This window comes from Tachysurus fulvidraco, chromosome 6 (genome assembly GCF_022655615.1).
Source record: "Tachysurus fulvidraco isolate hzauxx_2018 chromosome 6, HZAU_PFXX_2.0, whole genome shotgun sequence".
Classification (NCBI taxonomy): domain Eukaryota; kingdom Metazoa; phylum Chordata; class Actinopteri; order Siluriformes; family Bagridae; genus Tachysurus; species Tachysurus fulvidraco.
The window spans coordinates 26,564,091-26,588,519 of NC_062523.1; the positions used below are offsets into that span (position 1 = coordinate 26,564,091).

The following is a 24,429-nucleotide window of genomic DNA, read 5'->3' on the forward strand; positions in this document are numbered from 1 at the left end:
GAACCACAATCTCCCAGGACCTGAAGTGGGACATTCACATTGACTCCATTGTGAAAAAGGCTCAGCAGAGGTTGTACTTCCTTCGTCAGCTGAAGAAGTTCAACCTGCCACAGGATTTGCTGAAACAGTTTTACACTGCCATCATCGAATCCATCCTCTGCACCTCGGTAACTGTTTGGTTCAGCTCAGCCACCAAATTCGAGCTCAGAAGACTACAGAGGGTAGTCCGGACTGCTGAGCGAATCATCGGCACAACTCTCCCCACTCTTCAAGACCTGTACTCCTCCAGAGTGAGCAAAAGAGCAAAGAAAATCACCCTGGACCCCTCACATCCAGCACACTCACTCTTTGAACTGTTGCCATCTGGTCGGCGCTACAGAGCCCTGAGCTCCAGAAGGACCAGATATAGGAACGGTTTCTTCCCTCAAGCAATCAACCTGATGAACAATTAACACCATGGAACACACAACACATAATATTTGCACTATGTATACCTCAATTGCACATTTCAAACTTGCACTCTGTACATACATGCATACATATTTTCTGAATGTTTGTTTACTTCAACTGCACATTTCACAATTTGCACATGTGTACATACAAATTGTATATATTGTATACTATTTGCATATGTATATTTCATGCTTATTTAAACTGCACATTTCACACCTGTAAATGTGTACATACAATTTCATCTATACTACATATGTCATTCTGTTACACTGTGGAGATTATGTCACTAAAACAAATTTCTCGCATGTGAAAACATGCCTGGCAATAAAGCTGATGCTGATTCTGATTCTGTAATATATTATATTTGCATGAATTGCACACTTTGGTCGCCTTGAACATACAGCACACATTCTCTCAACGCCTCCACACTCCAGTCCAGCTGAGGGCAGTAATGCGCCAACAATAAGTGGGCAAAAAAATCAGAAGTGTAAGAAGTCTGTACAAATTACTGTCTAAATGATTCGGTTCAATAGGTGGCGATGTTCGCGGACATGATTGTGTATGCAAAACAAAGAAGAAGAAGTAAAAAAAAAAACACCATCCTTTAGCATTTCGCTTATCCTTCCCGGTTAGCAGAAACATTGCCGTTGTGTTTTGTGTGAGGTTTGGTGAAGATGCCAGTGGCGGTCATGTTGGGAGAACATTACGAGAAGCTTCTGGAACAATGTGAAACTCAGGAGCTGGAGGTAAAACAGCGCTGTGTTTGCTGACTGCTGTCCGCTTTCTAGTGAAATACATTAGCTTTGAGTTCAGGGCTGTAATTAACCAGTAAACATCAGCTACAGGGTGTAATATTAACCCTTTATGTTATTAATAAATAAACCTATTGTGTCGTGCTGACTGTGATGCTTGAGCTACTCGCCATAAACCTGCTAATATAGAGAAGAAAATACACCTTTATTACAGACAGGTCAGAGGATCAGTAGCACAGCATTAAATACAGACAACTTACCTTATAAATACAATTAACAGTAACATACACAAACTATTGTGTTACTAAACTGTACTGTAACTACAAAATCTAACGTGTATGTGGATGTTGTAACTTAGTGGTTAAACTGTTGTACTACTGACCTGAAGGTCATGGGTTTGAATCCCAGGTCCACCAGCCAAGCTGCCACTGCTGGGCCTTTGAGCAAGGCCCTTAATTCAGTTGTATAAATTTAAATAAATGTAAGTCACTATTCACTATGGATAACAGCATCTGCTAAATGCCAGAAATGAAAATGTAAAAATGTTGTATGAAAATTTGGTAAATATTATGTTCCTGAGGTAAACAGACAGTGCGGTGGGTTGAGTAGTGAAACATAATGAAATATTCAACAGTCTAATATTCTACTAGCTTAAATGTGTTCATAATGAAATATAGCTTTGTCTATTAAACATAAATATTTGTGTCCTGGAAGTGAAGGGAGAAAAGTTTAATTGCAGTAGAAATTAGAAATACTTGTTATATTAAACACCAAAGATAAAGTTTATTGAATGTTATTTAATGCCCCAAATTTTCTAGCTTTATGTCTGTGTAGAAGTAATAAATCTCTTGGTTTTGAAATAAATTTAATTGTTGTTTACTTTCTGTAAATCCTGTAATCATTTAATTGTTATTGCATTATGATAAAATCACACAGTTTGATTTGATTCACAATATTGGCTTCATGATTTGATTCAGTTTGGTTCTCAGAATGTGAAAAAATGTGTATAGAGAATCCTTTAAAGCCATTTCTGAATCAGAAAGAATGCAAAAAACAATGTATGAAACAAAGTACAAACATTGCTAACAATAGAGGTTTAATATAATGTCCTAGAGGTTCACATATCTTATTAATAAATAGGTTTATAACTGCTCCCTATCTGTTAAAATAAATAAAGTCTCTTACCTGGGAAAATGATGGACTGAAACATATTAAGTTCAACAGCAGTCATTTCTCAAGGCTCATAGAAGCATATGGATGGAGTTGAAGAGCTCTTTAGTCTCTTGAGCTATTAGTCACTTCATAAGTGCAGATGCGCTCTAAGGCTCTCCATGAAAAAGGATGCAATTATGTGACCAGCACACTATTTAACACTGTGGGTTGTGCCAACAGGATTTTGTTAGCTACTCATTGCCTATCTATCTGTGAATTTCATGTCATTGCATTGGAGCTTGGTGCGATTGAATTATTGACCCACTTAAAGAAGTAAACACTCATAAATTTTAAAATAAAAAAGCATCAGGATTATCAATTGTTGTTTGATTGTTTTGCATTGACACTGATATTACAGTAGATTGAAAGATAATACAGCATGGTACTCATTAAATTGTCTAAACCAGGGGTGTCCAATCTTATCTGGAAAGGGCCAGCATGTTTCATTCCAATCAAGCAGAAACCTGAGTCTACTGAAAGCCAAAATAAACTGATTAAACAGGTGGAACCTGGTGTGACTTCTGCTTGATTGGTATGAAAACCTACCCACACTAGACCGTAGGTAAAGTAAAAGAGGTAAATACTAAATACCCCTGGTCTAAACAATATATAAAATATAGGTTTAGTTGTTCCCAAATTTCTGTCCGGAAAATGTGATAAACTGCAACTAACTGTTACAGGCTCCAGGTGGCATCGCAACTCCTCAAGTCTATTCCCAGTTACTGGCCCTCTACCTGCTGCACAATGATATGTGAGTGCTATTATTTTTGTTGTTGTTGATTAATAATAATAATAATAATAATAATAATAATAATAATAATAATAATAATACATTTCTGCAGGAACAATGCAAGGTATCTCTGGAAGCGGATTCCACAAGCAATTAAAACGGTAATAAACAATTGTCCTACTGAGATCATTAGATTGCAGCCCAAACTGAATCGAGATGTGTGTTTAATTTTCCTGTAATTTGCACAGCTGTGATTTAATCTTTTTTAGTTACAAGCCAGGTTAGTACACCACCCCTGATACCGTAGTTGCCCTGGTCACAGATGCACCAGCGAAATGTGCACAAACATGTTGTCTGCTTTTGAACTCTGATACGCATTAAAATACATATTTTATGTACAACTGTGTTATTGCTCGGCTAATTCATCACACTTTGCTTTTATGGAATGTGAAATCAGTGAAGATTGCCCACCAAGCTACACACATAGGTGTTAATGCTAAACATTCAGTTTTATTGTCCACCCCCTGTATATTTACTTTAATTTCTATCCTAATGAAAAATATTGGGAGAGAGTCAAACTGGGGTAAAAATGAAGGCATTGTGTGACAAGTGTGAATTAAAGTGAAAAGCCCTCTGCTTGGTGTATGCATGTGATCATAATTTTTTTACACAATGTCCTGTCATGTCAACAATGTTTTGCATTGCTCTTTAAAGCCGTGGTGACCTTTACAGGACCATATGTTTTATTTTACCATGTTTAGTGTCACAGAACACATCATACAGTCAGGGCCAAAATTGTTGGCACCCCTGAAATCTTTCCAGGAAAGTATTGCAATTACACGTTTTGCTATAAACATGTTTATTTCCCTTGTGTGTATTGAAACAACACACAAACAAAAACAAAAAAAAACAGGACAAAGCTAATTTTACATAATTTCACACAAAACTCCAAAAATGGGCCTGACAAAGTTATTAGCACCCTTAACTTAATATTTGTTTGCACACCCTTTGGAAAACTGAAATTAATCGCTTCCTATAACCATCAATAAGCTTCTGACCCCTCTTACCCGGAAATTTTGGACCACTCTTTCTTTGCAAACTTCTCAAGGTCTCTCATATTGGAAGGGTGCTTTTTCCCAACAGCAATTTTAAGATCCCTGCATGCGTTTCCAATGGGATTTAGATCTGGACTCATTGCTGGCCACTTCAGAACTCTCCAGCGCTTTGTTGCCATCCATTTTTGGGTGCTTTTTGAAGTATGTTTGAGGTCACTGTCCTGCTGGAAGTCCCATTGTCTCAGATGCAAACCCAGCTTTCTGTCACGGCCCTACATTGCGACCCAAAAGCTTTTGCTAATCCTCAGATTTCATGATGCCTTGCACACAGTCAAGGCACCCTGTGCCAGAGGCACCAAAACAACCCCAAAACATTTTTGAACCTCCACCATATTTGACTGTAGGATTTTGGCTTACTCACCAACATTTTGGCAAAATGAAGTCTTGCTTTTTTTATGTCTCTTCATCAGCAGTGGGGTTCTCCTTGGTCTCCTGCCATAGCGTTTCATTTCATTCAAATGTAGACGGGTAGTTTGTGCTGACACTGATGCACCCTGAGCCTGCAGGACAGCTTAAATTTCTTTGGAACTTGTTTGGGGCTGCTTATCCAATATCCGGCCTATCCTGCGTTGCAACATTTCATCAGTTTTTCTCTTCCGTCCATGTCCAGGGAGACTAGATACAGTGCCATGGGTTGCAAACCTCTTGATCATGTTGTGCACTGTGGACAAAGGAACATCTAGATCTCAGGAGATGGAATGTAACCTTGAGATTTTTTATATTTTTCCACAATTTTGGTTCTCAAGTCCTCAGACAGGTCTCTTCTCTTTCTGTTCTCCATGCTTAGTGTGGCACACAGATACACAATGCAAAGAGTCAACATCTCTCCTTTATATCTGCTTTCAGGTGTAATTTTTATATTGCCCACACCTCTTACTTGCCCCCGGTGATTTTAAAGGAGCATTACATGCTTGAAACAAACTTATTTATCCACAATTTTGAAAGGGTGCCAATAATTGTGTCCAGCCCATTTTTGGAGTTTTGTCAAATTTGTTTTTTCCTTTTTTTTTTGTGTGTGTGTGTTTCAATACACACAAAGGAAATAAACATGTGTATAGCGAAATGTGTAATTGCAATAATTTTCTGTGAGAAATACTTTTCAAAAATTTCAGGGGTGCCTACAATTTTGGCCATGGCTGTAGTTGTTTTTTTTTAAATACAAAATCTAATGTGTTGGCATGTAGAAACAAAACAAAAATGACATTCTGAAATATTAGGCAATTCTTGTGTTTTGGAAGTGCTAATAAGTACCTGTGTACTTTATTCCACATATGGAATGAAAATTAAAAAACAATAATGAATTTGAAAAAATTTTAATTTGTATTTCAGAAGCTTGGGCAATACAGTCATAAATCTGAAATGGTTAAATAAATTCTAAAGTATTAAAGTCTGCGGTGAACAGAATAATAAAAATGATGTATACACACTGATATTTAAATAACAAGATATTTTTATTCAAATGTTCTAATTAGACATTTAAATTCGACTGTTCTGTATTTGCACAGGCAAACCCAGAACTGGCAGCTATATGGACAGTAGGACAGTGTATCTGGCAGCGAGAGTTCCCGGGCATCTACAGTGCGATTGCTGCCCATCAGTGGTCAGAACAAATTCTTCCTGTAATGGAGTCTCTAAGAGGTACTTAAGCTCGGTCCATGTGACAATGTGCATTTGGAGTATGTTGAATGTGAGAATGTTGGAACTCAGACCTATACACCCAAAACTACTAAGCAATGCAAATAAACAGGTATAGATGTATGTAGTGGCTTGTTTATATAACTCAAAATGCCAGCAGTATATAGAGGACTGTAAATATAAGAAAATGTACTTAGTAACATAACAGTTTGACAGTGAAACATACTGACATTTGTTAATTCTGCGTCCACATGTTAGATGCCATGTTGATCAGTATAAAACATGCATGTGAACCACCACTAACATTTTTTCAGTATTTTTGTTTAAATTGCTCACAGTTTGGACTAGGAAGGTAAGATGTACAGTAAAGGTGCAGGTGCAGTACGGCTGACTGAGTTGTGTGCGTTAATGCATCACGTATGAACACAACAAAGGGGGTTTGTGCCTTAATGTCTAAGAAGTTGGATAAGAGACCAGGGCAGGTCCTGGTTGATATTGTTAATGAGGCCAGTTGCTGATGGAAAGAAACTGTTTTTGTGGCATGAGGTTTTGTTTTGGAACGCAGTCTTCTGCAGGAGGGAAGTGCCTTGATAAGATTGTGTCCAGGGTGAGAGGTGTCAGCCACTATCTTTACTGCCCAATTCAGGGCCCTGGACATTTACAGGTCCTGAAGAAGTGACAAATTGCAGCAATCACCTCAGCAGAGTGAATGACATTCTGCAGTCCCCGGTCATAGCAGCAGTGTACCAAGTGGTGATGGAGGAGGTGAGTATAGACTCGTTAATGGAGGTGTAGCATTGCATCATCGTTGTCTTCAGTTGGTTGAACTTCTTTAGCTGCCGCAGCAATTATATGACATGATGGGTGATATGATGTTTACCAGGAAATGGAAGGTGTTCACACCATTGACTGGGGAGTCACATAGGTGTAGGTAGTTCTGGGTTCTTCCTAAAGTCTACGACCATCTCCACTGTTTTCACAACATTAAGCTCCAGGTTGTTCTGACTGCACCAGGTCACCAGATGGTCAAGGATGGAGGATGAAGTGTATGGCCATGTTAACTGCATCATCTACAGACCCATAGGCTCTACAGGCAAACTGCAGGGTGTATGGGAGAGGGTCTTGGTGGATTTGAGGTTGGGAAGCATGAGGTGCTCAAAGGACTTCATTACCTTAGATGCCAGAGCAATGGTCTGTAGTCATTAAGTCCTGCAATCCTGTTTTTTTTTTGGGGGGGATTGGGATGATCGTTGGAAGTCCATCATATGAAATTCCTCTAGTTAGGTGTTACTTATCTAGTTAGGTGATAACTAGATTAGTTATCTAGTTAGGTGATACTTACCTGGCAGGGGCAATACTATGATCAAGGAGGTGGTTTGCCCAAAGCGAGGCTCGGCCATTGCACTTGGGCTGTGCTGACCTTTGCGAATTCCCCAAATGCGGGAATCTCGACTGCATAATTTCTGATATTTTGGGGCAGTCGTGGCCTAATGGTTAGAGAGTCTGACTCGTAACCCGAAGGTTGTGGGCTCAAGTCTCGGGCCGGCCACAACTGAGGTGCCTTTGAGCAAGGCATGGATGGGTTAAACGCAGAGAACGAATTCTGAGTATGGGTCAACGTACTTAGCCGTATGTTACGTCACTAAATTAAAGGTAAGGTGTCTGTACGTACAGGAGGCAGGAGACTTCATGGTGAAAGGAGAGACAGAGTGAGGTCCATATTTTAATCTCAATAGGGATTCCCAATTTACTATTTCACTTCCTCTGGGGTCGCATATGGAGCCTGCCGGCACGTAAACCTGTCAATCATTGTTGTGGGGTGGGATTTTATTATGGGGTGTGTTTGTATTTAGAAGTGACGTTATTTACAGTCGACTGCCGTGTTGAGCGCCTTGTGGTCAGCGAACAGAACAGAACACATGAATTCGACTCACAACAGGCTGAAGACAGTTCCTTCTCTACTGATGACCTCTTACTGAAAAGCCATATAATTTTAGACAAGTTAAGTAAGTTTATGGGCTTAACAAATAGCAAAATTAATAAGGTTGTTTTTGCGAACCTCAGTAAAGTGAATGAAAGGCTGGATGTCTGTATTTTGAGACGTCTGTTTCAGAGCTGGGAGATTGACTTTGCCATTACACTGTTTTTTTTTTTATTATTATTACTTTTTAAGGATAAAATCATCAGTCAGAGCTATACTGAATAAACAAAAGTGAAATACAGAAACAAGAATATATACATTTTTAAAAAGGGCAAAATCTTACATAAATAGCTAAAGTCAAGCAAAAATGTGAAGGCAAGGGCTTTCACCACCAATTTACATATATGAATACTAAATTTAGCCAAAAGAAGTTGCAAGTTAATTAGGAAATATTTCTGATAACATTTGTCAAAGGAGAAAAAGCTGAATAAAACAATTTTAAAGCACAGCCGGATGTTGGACAAGATGTGATGTGAGCCTTAATGAAAGAGCAGAAATCAGACTGAGTGAAAGCAACTCTGTTACAAACCCTTTTTGTATGTGCCTAGGGGTCAAGGGTGCAACATTAAAACACTGAACGTGTACTGGAAATAAGTACTAACTGGAAACCACCAAGTCCACAATAGTGTCTTTTATTCTAGTGAACCATACCATCACCAACCAGTCCAAGCATTATATACAAACTATATACATTATAATGTTTACAAAACTATGTACAGTCGAGAAACAAACCCAAAATAATTCACATCAAAACAGGGACAAGAGAAAAGAACAAGACCGTGCCAACTCAGGGAAAGAAACAAAACAATCTTACTAAACCGGAAACAAAACTTCTAATCTAACTCAGTCACGATAAACCATACGTTAAACGAAAAGAAACATCTTCAGCGGGCAAGACGCCCTAACTACACTACACTTACTAGAAACAAAAATACAAGGGGTGGCACGTGTCACTAACCTAGTGTTCTAAACAAATAGCTGTGGCTCAGTGTTGCATATGTACATCACGTGATGTCTTACCTGTTCTATCTCTTTCCCCATTTATGGTGTGATTTGATATTTAATCAGCCAGATAACAGTCGTTAGGAAACATTAGAGAGACAGGACCAGAATGAGGCATGGAACACTGATACAGCACAGAACACAGACTTAACCAACAAATTAACACAAGGATGGTACAGGACAAAACAAAAACCACACGAGTCAACCACCAGACAAACAAAAGACGCCGCGTGCCAGAGAACTCCCGCCTCCTGCACAGGTGTGCCTTTTAAATCCCACATAGGGCGCCCCCATTGGTGGAGCTGCACATTGTCATCACCATGCATCACGGTGATTGGCAGACACACCCTGACCTGTTAAAACAAAAGTGAGGGCAAAAGAGAAGGGAAGAAAAACAACAACAAAACACCATTCCAAAAAAAACGAACAATAAAATGATGGCTTAAAGGAAATTTCTTTGATTTTGTTATTGATTAAGTATTTATGGGGAGGTTTCCACATTTTACTCCACAAGAGGTCATCAGTAAAACCATTAATTCCAAAATAAAATAATAGTAGGGCTGCAGACAATATCCCTTTGGAACAGAGCCCGAATAGAACAACCAATGTCAGCATCAAGGAGTATGCAGGAGGCTGAGGACTGGTATTTTTAACAAGCATCTTTAGACCAGAGGGAATAGCAACCATTACCACCGGATAGTCTTTAGGGGAAACTGGAAAACTTTATTTAGACAGAAATTCAGAAAAGGTTGCCAGTACACTGTGTTAAAGGGTAAATAAAAACCAACGTAATTGCACATGTTCTGTTTGGGCCGATGGTTGACTGTGAATGACATCATGTCCAGATACAAACATGCCCCATAATGTAATCCCACCCCCCAATAATGATTGACAGGTTTACGTGCAGGCATTTGAAACACAAATGCAAAGGGAATTATGATTACGTCTGAGTTTTGGCAGGCTCCGTGACCTACGTGACGCCAGAGGAAGTGAAATAGTAAATGGGGAATTCCTAATTTGAATAAAATATGGCAGAGTCATAACTCGAAAGACAGGAAATTCAATTGCAGATGGACTTTGCTTTTCCATTTGAAATTTCGTGTAAACGGAAATGCAAATGGGTTGCGTTTGCATTTGAAATACGTCACGGTTTTTACAACGACAAGTAGGAAATGCAATTGCAAATATAATTTTGCAAAATGTATAGGTGCATCTCAATAAATGAGAATGTCATGGGAAAAGTTCATTTATTTCAGTAATTCAACTCAAATAGTGAAACTAGTGTATTATATAAATTCAGTTCACTCAGACTGTAGTTTAAGTCTTTGGTTCTTTTAATTGTGATGATTTTGTCTCACATTTAACAAACACATTTATTTAGCTGTACTCAGGTAGCAGTCCTTAATACATCCCAGTTAGTACAATCCAGGCGTGACTGAAGATCTTCCAGTTTTCCTTGTCTACTGATTTGATTTTTTTCATAACAGGTTTAGAGAGTTTTAATTTCTGCCTGCATGTAGGAATCAGTTGGACCATGATGTTCCCCAATACATCTTGTGGAATGGCTTGATAGGCGCTGATTTTGTAGTGTAACAGTGATCCAAAATGTTCTACTTTCTGGTTAAGCATTTAATAGATAGGGTTTTCAGTATAACAACACTCAAGATCAGGAGAACAATACTGCTGAAGCACGGTCACATCATCAGAATATAGATCAGATATATCAGATATCAGATATATCTAACCTACTGAGAGATTTATGTCTGTTTGAAACCACTTCTTCAGTTTGCGTGTGTATAAATACAAATTTCAGTTTTATAAATATCTATATTTAAATTTCGAAATGCTTTATCTGTTTGGCGGAGGAAATGATCATGCATCAGAGAAAGACATTTTGTTGGTTTACAGCCACACAGCATAAGCTATTTTTGTATACAGAACAACTGAATAGGCTGAAAGAACTGCACATTCTGAGACATCTGATGCCAACAACCATGGCACAATCAAAGTCACAGAAATCAGTCTTTTTCTTCATTCTGATGTTTGGTGTGAACATTAACTTTATGTGAATGATTTTATTCACTGTGCTGCTGCCACATGATTGCCTTATTAGATAAGTGCATGAGTGTATAGGTGTCTAACACATATATGTGTTCCTAATGAAGTGAACCTTTAGTGTAAATGATTATGTCTTAGTGTTATGACTTAATTTTTAAGGCAAATATAGTCTGCACTATGTCATCAACTGCTATTACAGTCAGCACTGTTTTGTGGTTTTACCAAAGCTAATCAAGTTAAAAGCAACTCTTCATGTATTCCTTACATACAGTTTCCTGCTTCCTCTGGGTGATTTTCAGTGCATTCTTCAACAATCACAAAGTCTCAAAACAATCTTAGATGCTTACTAAAGATAAGTCTAGTGTAAAGTACAAAGCTTGTGTAGAAGTTTTGGGGAGTATGGCTGAGTCATGTAACCCAATCAGTCTTGTACTGTGTTGTAATCTCAGTTCAAGGCTTTGGCCATGTGCTTATCAGTTACTTTATTTGGGATTTGTTTTAGTTTGTTGTGCTTATGTTGAACTTTGGGATTTTTATATGGATATCTGTTTTCCGTCAGTTAGGACAAGCATGTTCTGAATTCCTGGAACCATTTAAAGCTGTTCAGTCTTTCTGCTCTTTATGTTATTCAGCTCTTCTGCACTTTACAGTTATTTCACAAGCAGAATATTTAGAGTTATGAAGTGTGTGAGGTTGTCTCATTTCAGACTTACATGACAGACAGATAGACATACATGTATGAATATGAAAAATGGTGCACATTTTAGTAGAAGAGCAAAACAATTCTCTGAAATTCACTTCTGATCCAAGTGAAGGAATCACTTACACACACTATCCATTTGATCCTCATCTGCGTGCACATGATTCACCCAGACCAGGGCAAGAAGTTATAAATAGCCATTTGCTCATGTAGCAATGTGTTCCCTGTGTATATCTAGACATTAAAATGTTTTTCTGTTCAACAACACATTGGATGTTGGTCAGTCTGACATAATGTGAGGATAAGGTTATGCTAAAGTAGCACTGTTTTACAGTATATACTAAAATGATTGTTTACTGTTCAGTGAAATATGATCTTTTTTTATAGTATAGATGTAGATAATATATTAACTATCTGGTAGAAACATAGGCCAGGCTGTGCAGTTTAACATAATAAAGATGGCATATAACAAAAGAGTTTTTGTTCTGCATTCTGTAATGTTTTACATTTTAACTAGAGCTGCCTTTTCTTTGAAAGGCCAAGGCTACAGTTCTACAAAATTAGTATTCCGATAAATAGACAGATAAAAGGAATTTGTAATAGCTAATAAAATAGCCATATGACTGTGTACATGGCCCAGCAGATTGGCCTTGTTTATTACTGCTGAAGTATTTAATCGGGGAAGGAATTTGTTACTGGAAAGGGTGAAGAGTTGTGTCCTCGACACTTAAAGTCATGTGACATATGGAGGCTGATGGGAGTTGGGGTCTTGTTTCTCCAAAAAGAGACTTAAAAACAAGCCGTGCTCTTGATTGGTTGGTCTGATTGAGTGTCACGGGCAGAAAGAGGTTGGTATAAAGCCTTTGCGGCTGTGCTGCAGGACTGACAGCTGGTGGGACATGTTTGTGCAGTGTTACTATAATTACTGCAGATACTCCAGCAAGCATTAGACACCAGCTAGAATGGAAATCCAGAGGACTGGCTCACTGACGGGGTCTCCTAGCTCTATGGAGAGTCTGGAGAAGCAGCTTAGTTGTCCAATCTGTCTTGATATGTTCACCAAGCCGGTAGTGATCCTCCCCTGTCAACATAACCTGTGCCGTGGATGTGCTAGTGACCTTTACGACTCTCGAAACCCTTACCGGTTTTCAGGGGGGGTGTTCAGGTGTCCAACATGCCGTTTTGAAGTGGTTCTTGATCGTCATGGTGTACATGGACTTCAAAGGAATATTCTAGTAGAGAACATTATTGATCTTTACAAACAGCAGCAAGAAGGTTGTGGAACAACTGCAGTACCTGTAAAACCTAAAGTCTCCACTGAACCACTGTGTGTGGAGCACAAGGATGAAAAGATCAACATCTACTGTATGACCCACCAGGTTCCCACTTGCTCACTGTGTAAAGTGTTTGGACAGCATAAGGATTGTGAAGTTTCCCCTCTTGCTAGTGTTTACCAGGCCCAAAAAGGAGAGATGAGCAACGCCATTGATGCTCTGGTTGCAGGTAATGGACGGCTGCAGGCCTTGCTAAACCAGATGGAGGAAGTTTGCAAAGCTGTTCAGGACAATGCCCAACATGCTAAGCAAAAGCTTGGGGAGCGATTTGATGCTCTATATGTGGCTTTAGAGGAACGAAAGAATGCCCTCTTGGAGCGTATAAGCAAAGAGCAGGACGAAAAGGTGTCAGTTTTAAGAAAGCTAGCTAGACGTTACGGAGACCGGCTACAAGCTTGCACAGAGCTCACTGATACAGCAGTTCAGGCCCTTGAACAAAGCAATGCTGCAGACTTTCTGCAGTCCTCCAAGGGTCTCATTGCACAGACAAAGGATGCAGCCAAGAGTTCCCTGGCTGAGGAAAGACCCGAACCTGGTTTTGAGAGAATGGACCATTTTATTCTTTTCACAGCCCATATTGAGGCGTTATTGTCCAAGATGGACTTTGGAGCAGTCGATAATGAAGAGTATGAAGATGCAGAGGAAGAGGAAGAGGAGTGAACTAGACACATGGTGTGTGAAGAGTTGGTGTATGTGAAGGACAATGTAAACCATATTGCGAAATAATGTATTTTTAACAGATTTTAAGTGCTTTTACAGGGTGTGCAGCTAAACAATACTGAAAACTACAAAGCTACTTTCTAATAAAATACTGCAATTTTGATACTTTCGTAATGATAGTTTATATATTTGTGTCTATGTGAGAGTACACTGTGTATTCTGAAATGAACGGAAAACATTACACTGTCCTGGAGAAACGTTGTCTCATTTCACTATGTACCGCATCAGCTATATATAGAAATGACAATAAAAGCTACTTGACTTGACTTGGAGGTAAAATGAACAGATCATATACAAACTTATTTTGCATTGTAGAAGTAAGTTTTTGTGATTACTGTGGTTATTCTGCTGCATGTAAAATAAAAGAATTAAATTGAGATCTAGAGACATTTTTATTTGTGTTAGAAGTGTATACATGAAGAAAACAAGTTAGCATTGTTCTTTTCTGTCTTCAAATTGCATGTTTGAGCTATGTTTGCTTATGAAAGACAGCCTGGCCTATTTTTAGTTGGCTTTGGAATAGTATGTCAATGTAGGACAGATGAACCGATCTCCTATTTCTGACCTCTGATTTTTCTGCAACTCATTCTGCAAGTTAGTGAAGGATATTAAGCAGCCAATTTCTTTTGAGTCATGTTTTGCTAACACTTTGTGAAGTTTATGAATCATGATCAAAATGGTTTCTCCCACCATCTCATTTGCTTTAGTGACCCATTTGACCCATGTAGTGACTTTATTTTTTGTCTGAGTAAAAGTGCCGTTTCATTCTTGGGTATAGAAAATGCAAGTATTTGGGAAGAAATTCTCTGGGAAGATGTTTTTTCAATGTTGGTTGACAAGTGTGGATCAGATTATATACAAACAGATTCACCATTTGTACTTTGTAAAGTTTGATCACCAAAGTCACTGGTTTTATATTTTATCAGAGTCGACCCGCAGGAGGGCATATGGCCTTGTAGCCCAGGCATACACCTCAATCAGTGCAGAGGACTTTGCTTCTTTTGTGGGATATTCTGTGGACGAAGCAGTAAAGGGTAAGATTCTATTTAAAATCAAAAAGCATAAGTGTTTATTTAGCTACTTGCCGAACATGTCTTGATCAATATTTTTGGATTTATGTTTCCTTGAGCCCCAACCCAAACTTTTCCTTAAAACAGTCAGATTTAATTTATTAATAGTAGAAAATACTATGTGTTCTTGCATGTGGGACATTATATACAGCCGTGACCAAAAGTTTTGAGAATGACACAAATATTAATTTTCATAAAGTCTCTCAGTTTTTATGATTCAATCATGTCAAAGAACTTAATCCCAAAATAGATTTCCACTGCATTTCAGCTTTCCCTAGAATGGACCAGCTGACATCATGTCAGTGATTCTCTCATTAACACCGGTGAGAGTGTTGATGAGGATAAGATGATCACCCTGTCATGCTGATTAATTTAGAATAACAGACTAGAAGCTTTAAAAGGGTGGTGCTTGAAATCATTGTTCTTCCTCAGTTAACCATGGTTAATTGCAAGGAAATGTGTAGTCATCATTTTGCACAAAAAGGGACTCACAGGCAAGGATATTGCTGCTAAAAAGATTGCACCTAAATCAACCATTTATCATATCATCAAGAACTTCAAGGAGAGAGGATCAATTGTTGTGGGTGGCCAAGAAAGTCCAGCAAATGCCAGGACTGTGTCCTAAAGATGATCCTAAAATCCTAATAGATTTCTAGAATCCTAGAGTAAAATCTGTAGTCAGATCGCTGGTTTGGTCACTGATAGCCGATTAATAGATGTTGCGCTCAGTTTTTTTTTTCCCGATTAAATTCTGGCTGTGTCAGAAGGTTTTAGACACTTACTGGCAATGTGACCTCTCCTACAACGAGCTTCAAACCATGAACCAATAGGAGCGGCGAACTGGATGATAGTGAGACAACTTCACACCACCACAGGGAAGATGTTGAAACAAGCGAGGTGGACAGTACAGCATACAGTCTGAACATGTCACAGATTAATGATGTAAAACCACAGGCAAGTCTTCTTGTGTGCATCCAATTTTGACGTGTCTTGACTTAAACAGTTTGACATGATGACAACTGAGATTCCACAGTGTGACATGGGGATCATGTTTGTACAGTTCAAGCAACTTTCAGTAAGATTATGAAAAATCGCAGTGTGATCCCCGCTTCACAGTAAGACAAAGACTTTTGGAGAAAGGCCTGGTGTTAAAAGGGCAGTAAAGAAATAACTTATCTTTAGGAAAACATCAGGGATAGACTGATATTTTGCAAAAGGTACAAAAGGACTGCTAAAGACTGGGGTAAAGTCAATTTCTCTAATTAAACCCCTTTCCGGATTAGAAAAGGTGAGCACTACCACCAGCCATGTTTCACGCATAAACAACTTCTAACTATCCAAGACTATGCACCTTTTCCTGCATGATGGAGCACCTCTAACTATGCACCTTTTCCTGCATGATGGAGCACCTTGCCATAAGGCAAAAGTGATTACTAAGTCCCTCGGGGAACAAAAAATCAGAGTTTTGGGTCCATGAACAGGAGAATTCCCAGACCTTAATACCATTGGGAACTTGAATGGCTGGTTGGACAAACATAAACCCACAAATTCTGACAAACAAGACAACAAAAATGCATTGATTATGCATGAATGGGCTGCCATCAGTCAGAATGTGGTGGTGTTGATTGACAGCATGCCAGGGTGAATTGCTGTGAAGGCTTGAATAATTATGGTCAACACTGCAAATACTAACTCTTTGAATAAACTTAATGTAATTGTCAATAAAAGCCTTTGACACTTATCACTGTGCCATAGTAACATCTGACAAAAAGATCTAAAACACTGAAGCAATGGACTTTATGGAAATTAACATTTGTGTCGTTCTCAAATCTTTTGGCCATGGCTGTACAAGCAACAATAATTAAGAGCCATGTGTTTTGGTTCTTTCATGGCACTGGTCATGTCATGCAAGATATTCATGCACATATTCTTATATATGGACATAGACAAACATAGACAAAAGGTGTGAAAAAGTGTTTGCTCCCTTCCTGATTTTTATTTTTTTTTCTTGTTTGTCACACTTTAATGCTTCAGATCATCAAACAAATTTAAATACTAGTCAAGTATAACACAAGTAAACACAACATGCAGTTTATAAATGAAGGTTTTTATTCTTAAGGGAAAACAAAATCCTATCCCACATGGCCCTGTGTCAAAAAGTGTTTGGGGTAAGCGTGGCTTATGTTAACTTTGACTAATATTTAACTTTAAATAAATTTTGACTAATATTTAAATTTGTTTGATAATCTGAAACATTCAAGTGTGACAAATGTGCAAAGCATTTTACCTCATCATTAATATACCATCATATCCATAAACTAATCTTATGAAACTTCATAAGCTTTTATATTAAATATATTATATTAAACTCATCAACTCCCCCTTTTTCTTGTTTTCTTGTCAGTTTATGTTATGGTGTCACAGCATGCCATAACAGAAAAGGTGAGATTTTTCACATAAGAAACCAATTCAGACTTTGTTCTCTTTCATAAGGTGTAATCAGTCACGGATGGCAGGCAGATCCCAACGCCCGGATGATATTACCACAGAAACCAGGTGGGGGCACTCTTTCTTTCTTGTTTAAAAAATTTTGTTTTCCATTTTGCTTCTTGTGTAGGTCTGAATCATCTGTCTGTTATGCGTCAGTTATTCTCCCCTCTTATTTAGAAAAACACACTGTTCTCCATGGTGACCACATGAAGTACTGCTCACACATTTCACCCACTTTTTCCCTGCCAGCTTGTTTAATTTTATACATGTGCTGCTGTGTTATGCACATTTTAACACTTTTTTTTTTTTTACACATTGTGCAGCTCAATGAGTTTAGTCACATTCTCCTTACAGGATTCTTTGCAGTACTTGTGTAGAGAATGGGGATGTTTTATGAGATTTATATTCTCGTGTCAGACTCATACTCCCTTCTTTGCTGTTCTTTCTTTCCAGATCCTCCCCCTGTCTCTCTGGTTCCAAACGAGCAGCAGCTGGCCAGACTCACTGACTACGTGGCTTTCCTTGAGAACTGATCCCCCTACCCTTAACCACCCCCTTTTCCATCTTCTCAGCTAAACCGTGTGATTTCAAAGGTCTTAAGTATGTTCTTCCTGTTTTTGACTGAGAGTGACTTACAGGACTCTCCCAGATGCTAATCTTTCACTATGCATGTGTTTGTTGAAGATGGATTTGCTTTTGCAGTTGCACAATGAAGAGTTCTCTCATTCTATTATGTACACAGGGAGCAAAAACTCTACATGTTTTTACTTAATACTGAAAGTTCATTATAAAGGATGATGAGAGTGAACAGTTGGAAAAGCCAAACCATGCGGGTGAAATATGTCATACATGCAACCTTAGAATATTAACACTGAAGCTAAAGCTGTTCAGTGCTGTATTGAAATAAGGTTTAATGTTTGGCCAGAATTCATAGAACACTTCAGAATACTTTTTTTTTTATGTTACATGTATGCGATTGTCATGTTTCTTGTTTATCTCTGTTGATAGTTTTTTTTCCCAGTGGGAAAAAGCACATAAACATGAAGATAAAATGAACCGTTGATGTATACTTACTGTAGAATGAAAATTGTACTACATCAGGCTGTTGGATTGTATTGCTCTTTTCTGAAGGGGGCTGGAGGTGGCTTGGACATCTGGCTTTGGCAGGCATAGGCTATTACCACGCAAAATCTAGATCTGTTTTCATGTGATAGCAAATGCATTTATATTGTTGAAGTGTATTATTTGCAGTTTCAACTAAAGCAAATAATAAATTAATTAATTTCACTCATATCTAGTTATCTGTATCTGTTCCTGATATAAAATTCACATTAAGAACTCACAGCTGAGTTCTCCTCTGTTTTCTCCTATACACCTGGAGCATGTCTATTGTTATCCACACATATCTGTACACTGCTAATATAAACTCAAAGACTCCAGTGTTTGTAACCTTAGAAACACTTTTAACAGCAAGAGTTTAAGCTATAACATAACTTCAGCATGTCAGTAAAAAAAGATCTTGCTGCATTAGTGTCTTTAACTGTTGAGTCAGTGCCAATGAAATGTCCTGCAAATCTTACACTGATCAAAGAAGAGAGCAGCTGACAAAAACTTTGAACTCCAAAGATGTCAGGGGTCATAGACAGCTGAAGCATCTGGTACACATGTGTAGGCAAAGGATGCTATGCCAAAGTCTGCAGGGTGTTATGGAAAAGTGGTGTTTGTTAAATTTGTCCAGTATGGCATTGTTTATTGAAGACTAAAGCATATTGCAAGATGCTCTTTTGTAACAAAGGGACAGGGGGAGGATAAGCATTATGAGCATTTTAACAACTAAAGAACAATCAACACTATGTAATAGTATTAATTAAGACAATGTAAAATAACATTTAAAAAATGGAAATTTTATATTATAAAAAATCTATACATTTTACATTGTCTTAATTTTATTACATTCTTTTACATTAGCTGTGAATGTTGTTAAAATGACATTTCACTTACATTTCATTTCCATATTACTTTTTTTTCTGGATCCAGCAAAGCAGTAGTATTGGGCCCAGCATTTTATAAAAAAGGGACATTTACAGTATCTCACAGAAGTAAGTACACCCCTCACATATTTGTAAATATTTTATTATATTATATTATATTTATATCATATTGACACTGAAGAAATGACACTGTGCTACAATGTAAAGTGAGTGTACAGCTTATATAACAGTGTACATTTGCTGTCCCCTCAAAATATCTCAACACAGACATTAATGTCTAATCCACTGGCCACAGTAGTGAGTACACCCCTAAGTGTAAATGTCCAAATTGCGCCCATTAGCCATTTTCTCTCTGCGGTGTCATGTGACTCGTTAGTTACAAGGTCTCAGGTGTGAATGGGGAGCAGGTGTGTTTAATTTGGTGTTATCACTCTCACTCTCTCATACTGGTCACTTTAAGTTCAACATGGCACCTCATGGCTAAGAACTTTCTGAGGACCTGAAAAAAAGAATTGTTGCTCTACATAAAGATGGCGTAGGCTATAAGAAGATCGCCAAGACCCTGAAACTGAGCTGCAACACGGTGGCCATACAGAGGTTTAACAGATTCCACTCATAACAGGCCTCGCCATGGTCAACAAAAGAAGTTGAGTGCACATGGTCAGCGTCATATCCAGAGGTTGTGTTTGTGAAATAGATTTATAAATGCTGCCAGCATTGCTGCAGAGATTGAAGGAGTGGGGGATCAGCCTGTCAGTGCTCAGACCATACGCTGTACACTGCATTAAATTGGTCTGCATGGCTGTCGTCCTAGAATGAAGCCTCTTCTAAAGATAATGCACAAGAAAGCAGGTAAACAGTTTGCTGAAGACAAGATAGTGTCAAGCGTGTGTGGCAGCAACCAGGTGAGGAGTACAAAGACAAGTTTGCCTACAGTAAAGTATGGTCGTGGGAGTGTTGTTGTCTGGGGCTGTATGAGTGCTGCCAGCAATGGGGAGCTACGATTTATTGAGGGAACCATGAATGCCAACATGATCCTCTCACTTCAGAGACTGGGACGTGGGGCAGTATTCCAACATGATAACGACTCCAAACACACCTCTAAGACGACCTCTGCCTTGCCAAAGAAGCTGAGGGTAAAGGTGATGGACTGGCCAAGCATGTCTCCTTGTCTCCTATTGAGCATTTGTGAGGCATCCTCAAACGGATGATAATGGTGGCCACACAAAATATTGACACTTTGGTACCAATTTGGACATTTTCACTTAGACATCATCACTTTGTATCCAGCAGTTTAGACATTAATGTCTGTGTTGTTATTTTGAGGCGGACAAAAATTTACACTGTTATACAAGCTGTACACTCACTACTTTACATTGTAGCAAAGTGTCATTTCTTCAGTGTTGTCACATAAAAAGATATAATAAAATATTTACAAAAATGAGAGTGGTGTACTTATGTCTGTGAGATACTGTATATTAATTGTAATTCTTTTTGATTTGCAAGACAAGTTTTAACAGTAACACTTTTAACAGTTTTCTAATGTTATTCACATCATACAAAAAATCTACAGTCATTGTGCTGATGCTGCATGTTACTTGAGTATACAGAGAATCATTAAGAATCACTTTCTGAATGAATGAATGAATGAATGAATGAATGAATGAATGTTTCCCGTACCACATCAGAAGGGAACATGTTTCCATGTGGAAAGATGAGTCACAGGCAACATTTGGAACAGGGTAATGAGGATAAACAGAGATTGAATGAGTTTGGTTATGGAGAGAGTTAATAATTTTTTCCTGCCCTAACAGTCATGCTTGCTTGATTCTTTAATTTAGTTTCTTTAAGTCTAGTACTTTATACATTACATTAGTATAAATCTCTGTACTCATAGAGGTGTTTGACTTTACACATGTGGAATCACCTCCGGTTGACTCCAGCTGTGTCAACTGATTTTATTTAGTGTGTAAACTACTCTCTGCATTTGGTCCATGCATTGGAAATGTTTGCTACAGCAACTAAATGATTTGTGTCGTGTCTTTCTAAAAGTAAATAAAAGAAGCAGTCAGATAAACAGTAGTGCAGACGTCAGCCTTATTTGGAGAGTTATATTATCATCACACTGTTTTTTGCTCTTTGCACAAGCTTTCACATTTCAGTTGATTGCTGTTCTGCACAAAACTTTACATTACCTCATGCAACTGCTGCTACAGTATAATACTGTATTCATTCCAGTATTTCTGCACACACTATCCTGACTGAACATACAGTATCTACACTGGTCGGTGCTGTTTTTGTTTATTGTCTTTTTTATATCGTCTTTTGTGTAATGTCTTGCAATTTTTGAACCTTCTTTTGTCTTGTCTTGCTCTGTTTGCACCAGGTTGCACAGATGCACTTTATGTGGCTGGGACAAACTTACTTAAATCCATAGCTCTGTCTTTGTTCTATGTAGCACCACAGTCCTGGAGAAACTGTCTCATTTCACTGTGTACTGCAACTATATGTAATATATGTGGTTGAAATGACTATAAAAGCTTCTTGACTTGATATTAACCTTTAATATTTCATAATGAGCATAATCAACATGCTAAAACCATTCTTTTTATTTATTATTTGTTTATATCTTATTCTTAAATAATGCTAAATAATATTTTATACATTATAACAAAAAAAGGAAGTTATATTAATTAAAAAATTAAAAATATCTTTGAGGCTTAAGTTTTTTCTTGTGGCTTTTTTCCTTAGCAGATCCAAAAGAAAACACTTTAACCGAAATGAGTACAAACATTCAGAGCGAAAATTTTAGTATCTAGTTCTGATCCAGCCCACAATCCTGTCTTTATTAAAGAGCTAGCTATACCTTACATGTATATATACATATATACTTAATACCTGACATGTATATATAATATTAGAGACAATGTACTAAAGAACACCATTTCCTAAGTAACACCTGGCTGTTAATTATTCTGTTAATAACATTAAAACCACATGTGTAGAATTATGCAGTTCTACCTTGTGCAAACAAACACGTTTTACCTTTTCAGGTATGGACAGATCCTTTATGTCCTGTAAGGTTTGAAGTGGGGCTTCCGTCTTTGTCCAGTACATGCCACAGATGCTCAATCAGATTGAGATATGGGGAATTCGGCAGCCAAGTCAACATATTAAACTCTTTGTCTTCAAACTATACATAAACAATTTTTGCATTGTGGCAGGGAACTTTATCCTGTTTAAAGAGTCCAATACCATTAGAGAGTACCATTGCCCTGCAGGGGTGTACTTTGTCTGCAACAATGCTTGGGTAGGTGGCACATATCAAAGTAACATTCACATACATGCTAAGTCTCATGGTTTCCCTACAGAACATTGCCCACATGTTGACATCTCACTGCCTCTGCTTAATTGCGTTCTTCCCATATCCTGGTGCCATCTCTTCTCCAAGTAAAGGACCTGGCCATCCACATGATGCAAAATAAAACAGAATTCATCCAACCAGACCACCTTCATCCATTGCTCCATGGTTCAGTTCTGATGCTAATTTGGCCATGGTAATCCCTTTCTGTGTTGGATGTCAGTTTTGACTGCGCTGCAGCTATGAGCCCCATATGCAGTAATGCTCTTTGTGTTCATAAACCATTTCAGCAATTTGTAATACAGTAGCCTTTCTGTAGGATTTGGACCAGTCAGCCTTTGCGCTACATGAACATCAATGAGCTTTTTATGCCCATTTACCTGTTGTTAAGCCACTTATGCTAGTTACTAACCAATGCATGCAGGGAACACTCCAGAAGACCTGTTGTTCTGGAGAAACTCTGACCCAACTTTTTAGCATCACAGTTTTATCTCAGAGTTTCTTCAGATCCTTCTTCTTGACCATTTTTCCTGATTCAAACACATCAACTTGTCAAAACTGATTTACTTGCCTAATACATCACATAGTGTGTGTACAGTATGTGTACACGGTATACGTAGTGTGTTTGAAGAACTTGCTCTCTTGCTTCTGTTTCTGCAGGTATATCAATGTTTTCATTATTTAATGCAAAATATGTTCTATTTATCTATACAGTATAAACATGTTCTGTACAAAGGCTTCCAATTTTTGTTTGTTTGAAAGAAGATGCGCACCGAACCTTGAGTAAGCCACACACCAGTTAAGAACAGATTTCTGGAAATGTGGACCTAGCATGTGGATAAAAACAAAACAAAACCACAGAATCTTTAAGGTTCTAACATTATGTGTAAATGTGTTTTTTTTTTTTTTGCACTGAATTAACAAAGAATGAACCCTACCAAAACAGCAAACTTTCCCATAATGCAGCATGTGACTGACCAATTCCCAATTGTAAATGCACATCTTCAGCACAGCTTCAAAACATCAGATTGATTTAACTTGTTTTTTACATGCAAACTTGGCCACAGCAGACTACAAAAGGATTCTGTTACAGATGTCATTTTTAAACTTAATCAAGAGTGCATTCACTCAAAAAGTTGGATCCTGCATTCTATTGAGTAGTGTGTTTTGTCTAGTTTATTATTTTTTTTTTTTACACAAGCTGCACATCTGTGTAACTATGATATAATTTATTGCTACTTTTTTCTGCATCTTGGCTACAAAACAAGCACCATTTCCTTTAAAATGTTAAACTAAAATGTATTAAGTAGATTATATTCTATTTCTGATCTTATTTATTTTTTAATTCTGGCAAAAGAGCAACCTGTCATATAAGCTCTTAATTTTGAGGCACAAATATATGAGTAATCATATTTTTATCATAAAAATGGTCTAGATTAAATTAAGAAGTTTGTAAAAGTTACAACAAATTTAAAAGTTATAAACCTAAATAGCTGACTACAGTGTAGAGTAAGAAATGTTATAAATAAGTGTAGAATGCATAAGAGAGATCACATTTATTCCTTCCGTCGATTTATTCCTTCTAAAGTCTAAAGCAGTGTAAAATGTCAGTAATCAAAATTAGATTTCTCCTCTCTCGGGAGACCGTAAATAAATAAAGTACTTAAGACTTTATGGGATTTGTGAAAAGCCAAAATGCCTTTGCAATGAGTCATGATTCTGAGGCCTGGAGGAAGTGGGGTGAACAGATGTTCTGCAGAAAGAAGACCATTTCAGTGCAAACATGATTTGAACTTCATTTGCCTTTTGACTATTATTATTTTTT

General features: G+C 37.8%; 2 protein-coding genes and 1 non-coding gene across 3 annotated transcripts; all 3 read left to right on the forward strand.

Annotated features, from left to right (window-relative positions):
• Window positions 1-995: 995 nt before the first annotated feature.
• cops8 (COP9 signalosome subunit 8) lies at window positions 996-18,543 on the forward strand. Its single transcript, XM_027154015.2, has 7 exons — window positions 996-1,199; window positions 3,098-3,168; window positions 3,260-3,308; window positions 5,768-5,900; window positions 14,619-14,726; window positions 17,256-17,318; window positions 17,706-18,543. The coding sequence occupies exons 1-7, from the start codon at window positions 1,128-1,130 to the stop codon at window positions 17,783-17,785; spliced, it is 576 nt and encodes a 191-aa protein (XP_027009816.1). The 5' UTR covers window positions 996-1,127; the 3' UTR covers window positions 17,786-18,543.
• On the forward strand, window positions 7,232-7,389 carry LOC113647357. The gene has a single exon (XR_003441653.1). It is a non-coding gene; the product is annotated as a U1 spliceosomal RNA (small nuclear RNA).
• trim63b (tripartite motif containing 63b) lies at window positions 12,045-14,069 on the forward strand. Its single transcript, XM_047815274.1, has one exon. It carries the CDS (start codon window positions 12,601-12,603, stop codon window positions 13,630-13,632), a length of 1,032 nt encoding a protein of 343 aa, XP_047671230.1. The 5' UTR covers window positions 12,045-12,600; the 3' UTR covers window positions 13,633-14,069.
• Window positions 18,544-24,429: the final 5,886 nt, after the last annotated feature.

Bases quoted from the DNA above. Each gene is read 5' to 3' on its own strand.
- trim63b (XM_047815274.1), top strand. From the start codon at position 12,601: ATGGAAATCCAGAGGACTGGCTCACTGACGGGGTCTCCTAGCTCTATG.
- cops8 (XM_027154015.2), top strand. From the start codon at position 1,128: ATGCCAGTGGCGGTCATGTTGGGAGAACATTACGAGAAGCTTCTGGAA. The intron at 3,309-5,767 runs GTAATAAACAAT...GTATTTGCACAG, and splicing joins TTCCACAAGCAATTAAAACG to GCAAACCCAGAACTGGCAGC. The intron at 14,727-17,255 runs GTAAGATTCTAT...CTCTTTCATAAG, and splicing joins TGTGGACGAAGCAGTAAAGG to GTGTAATCAGTCACGGATGG.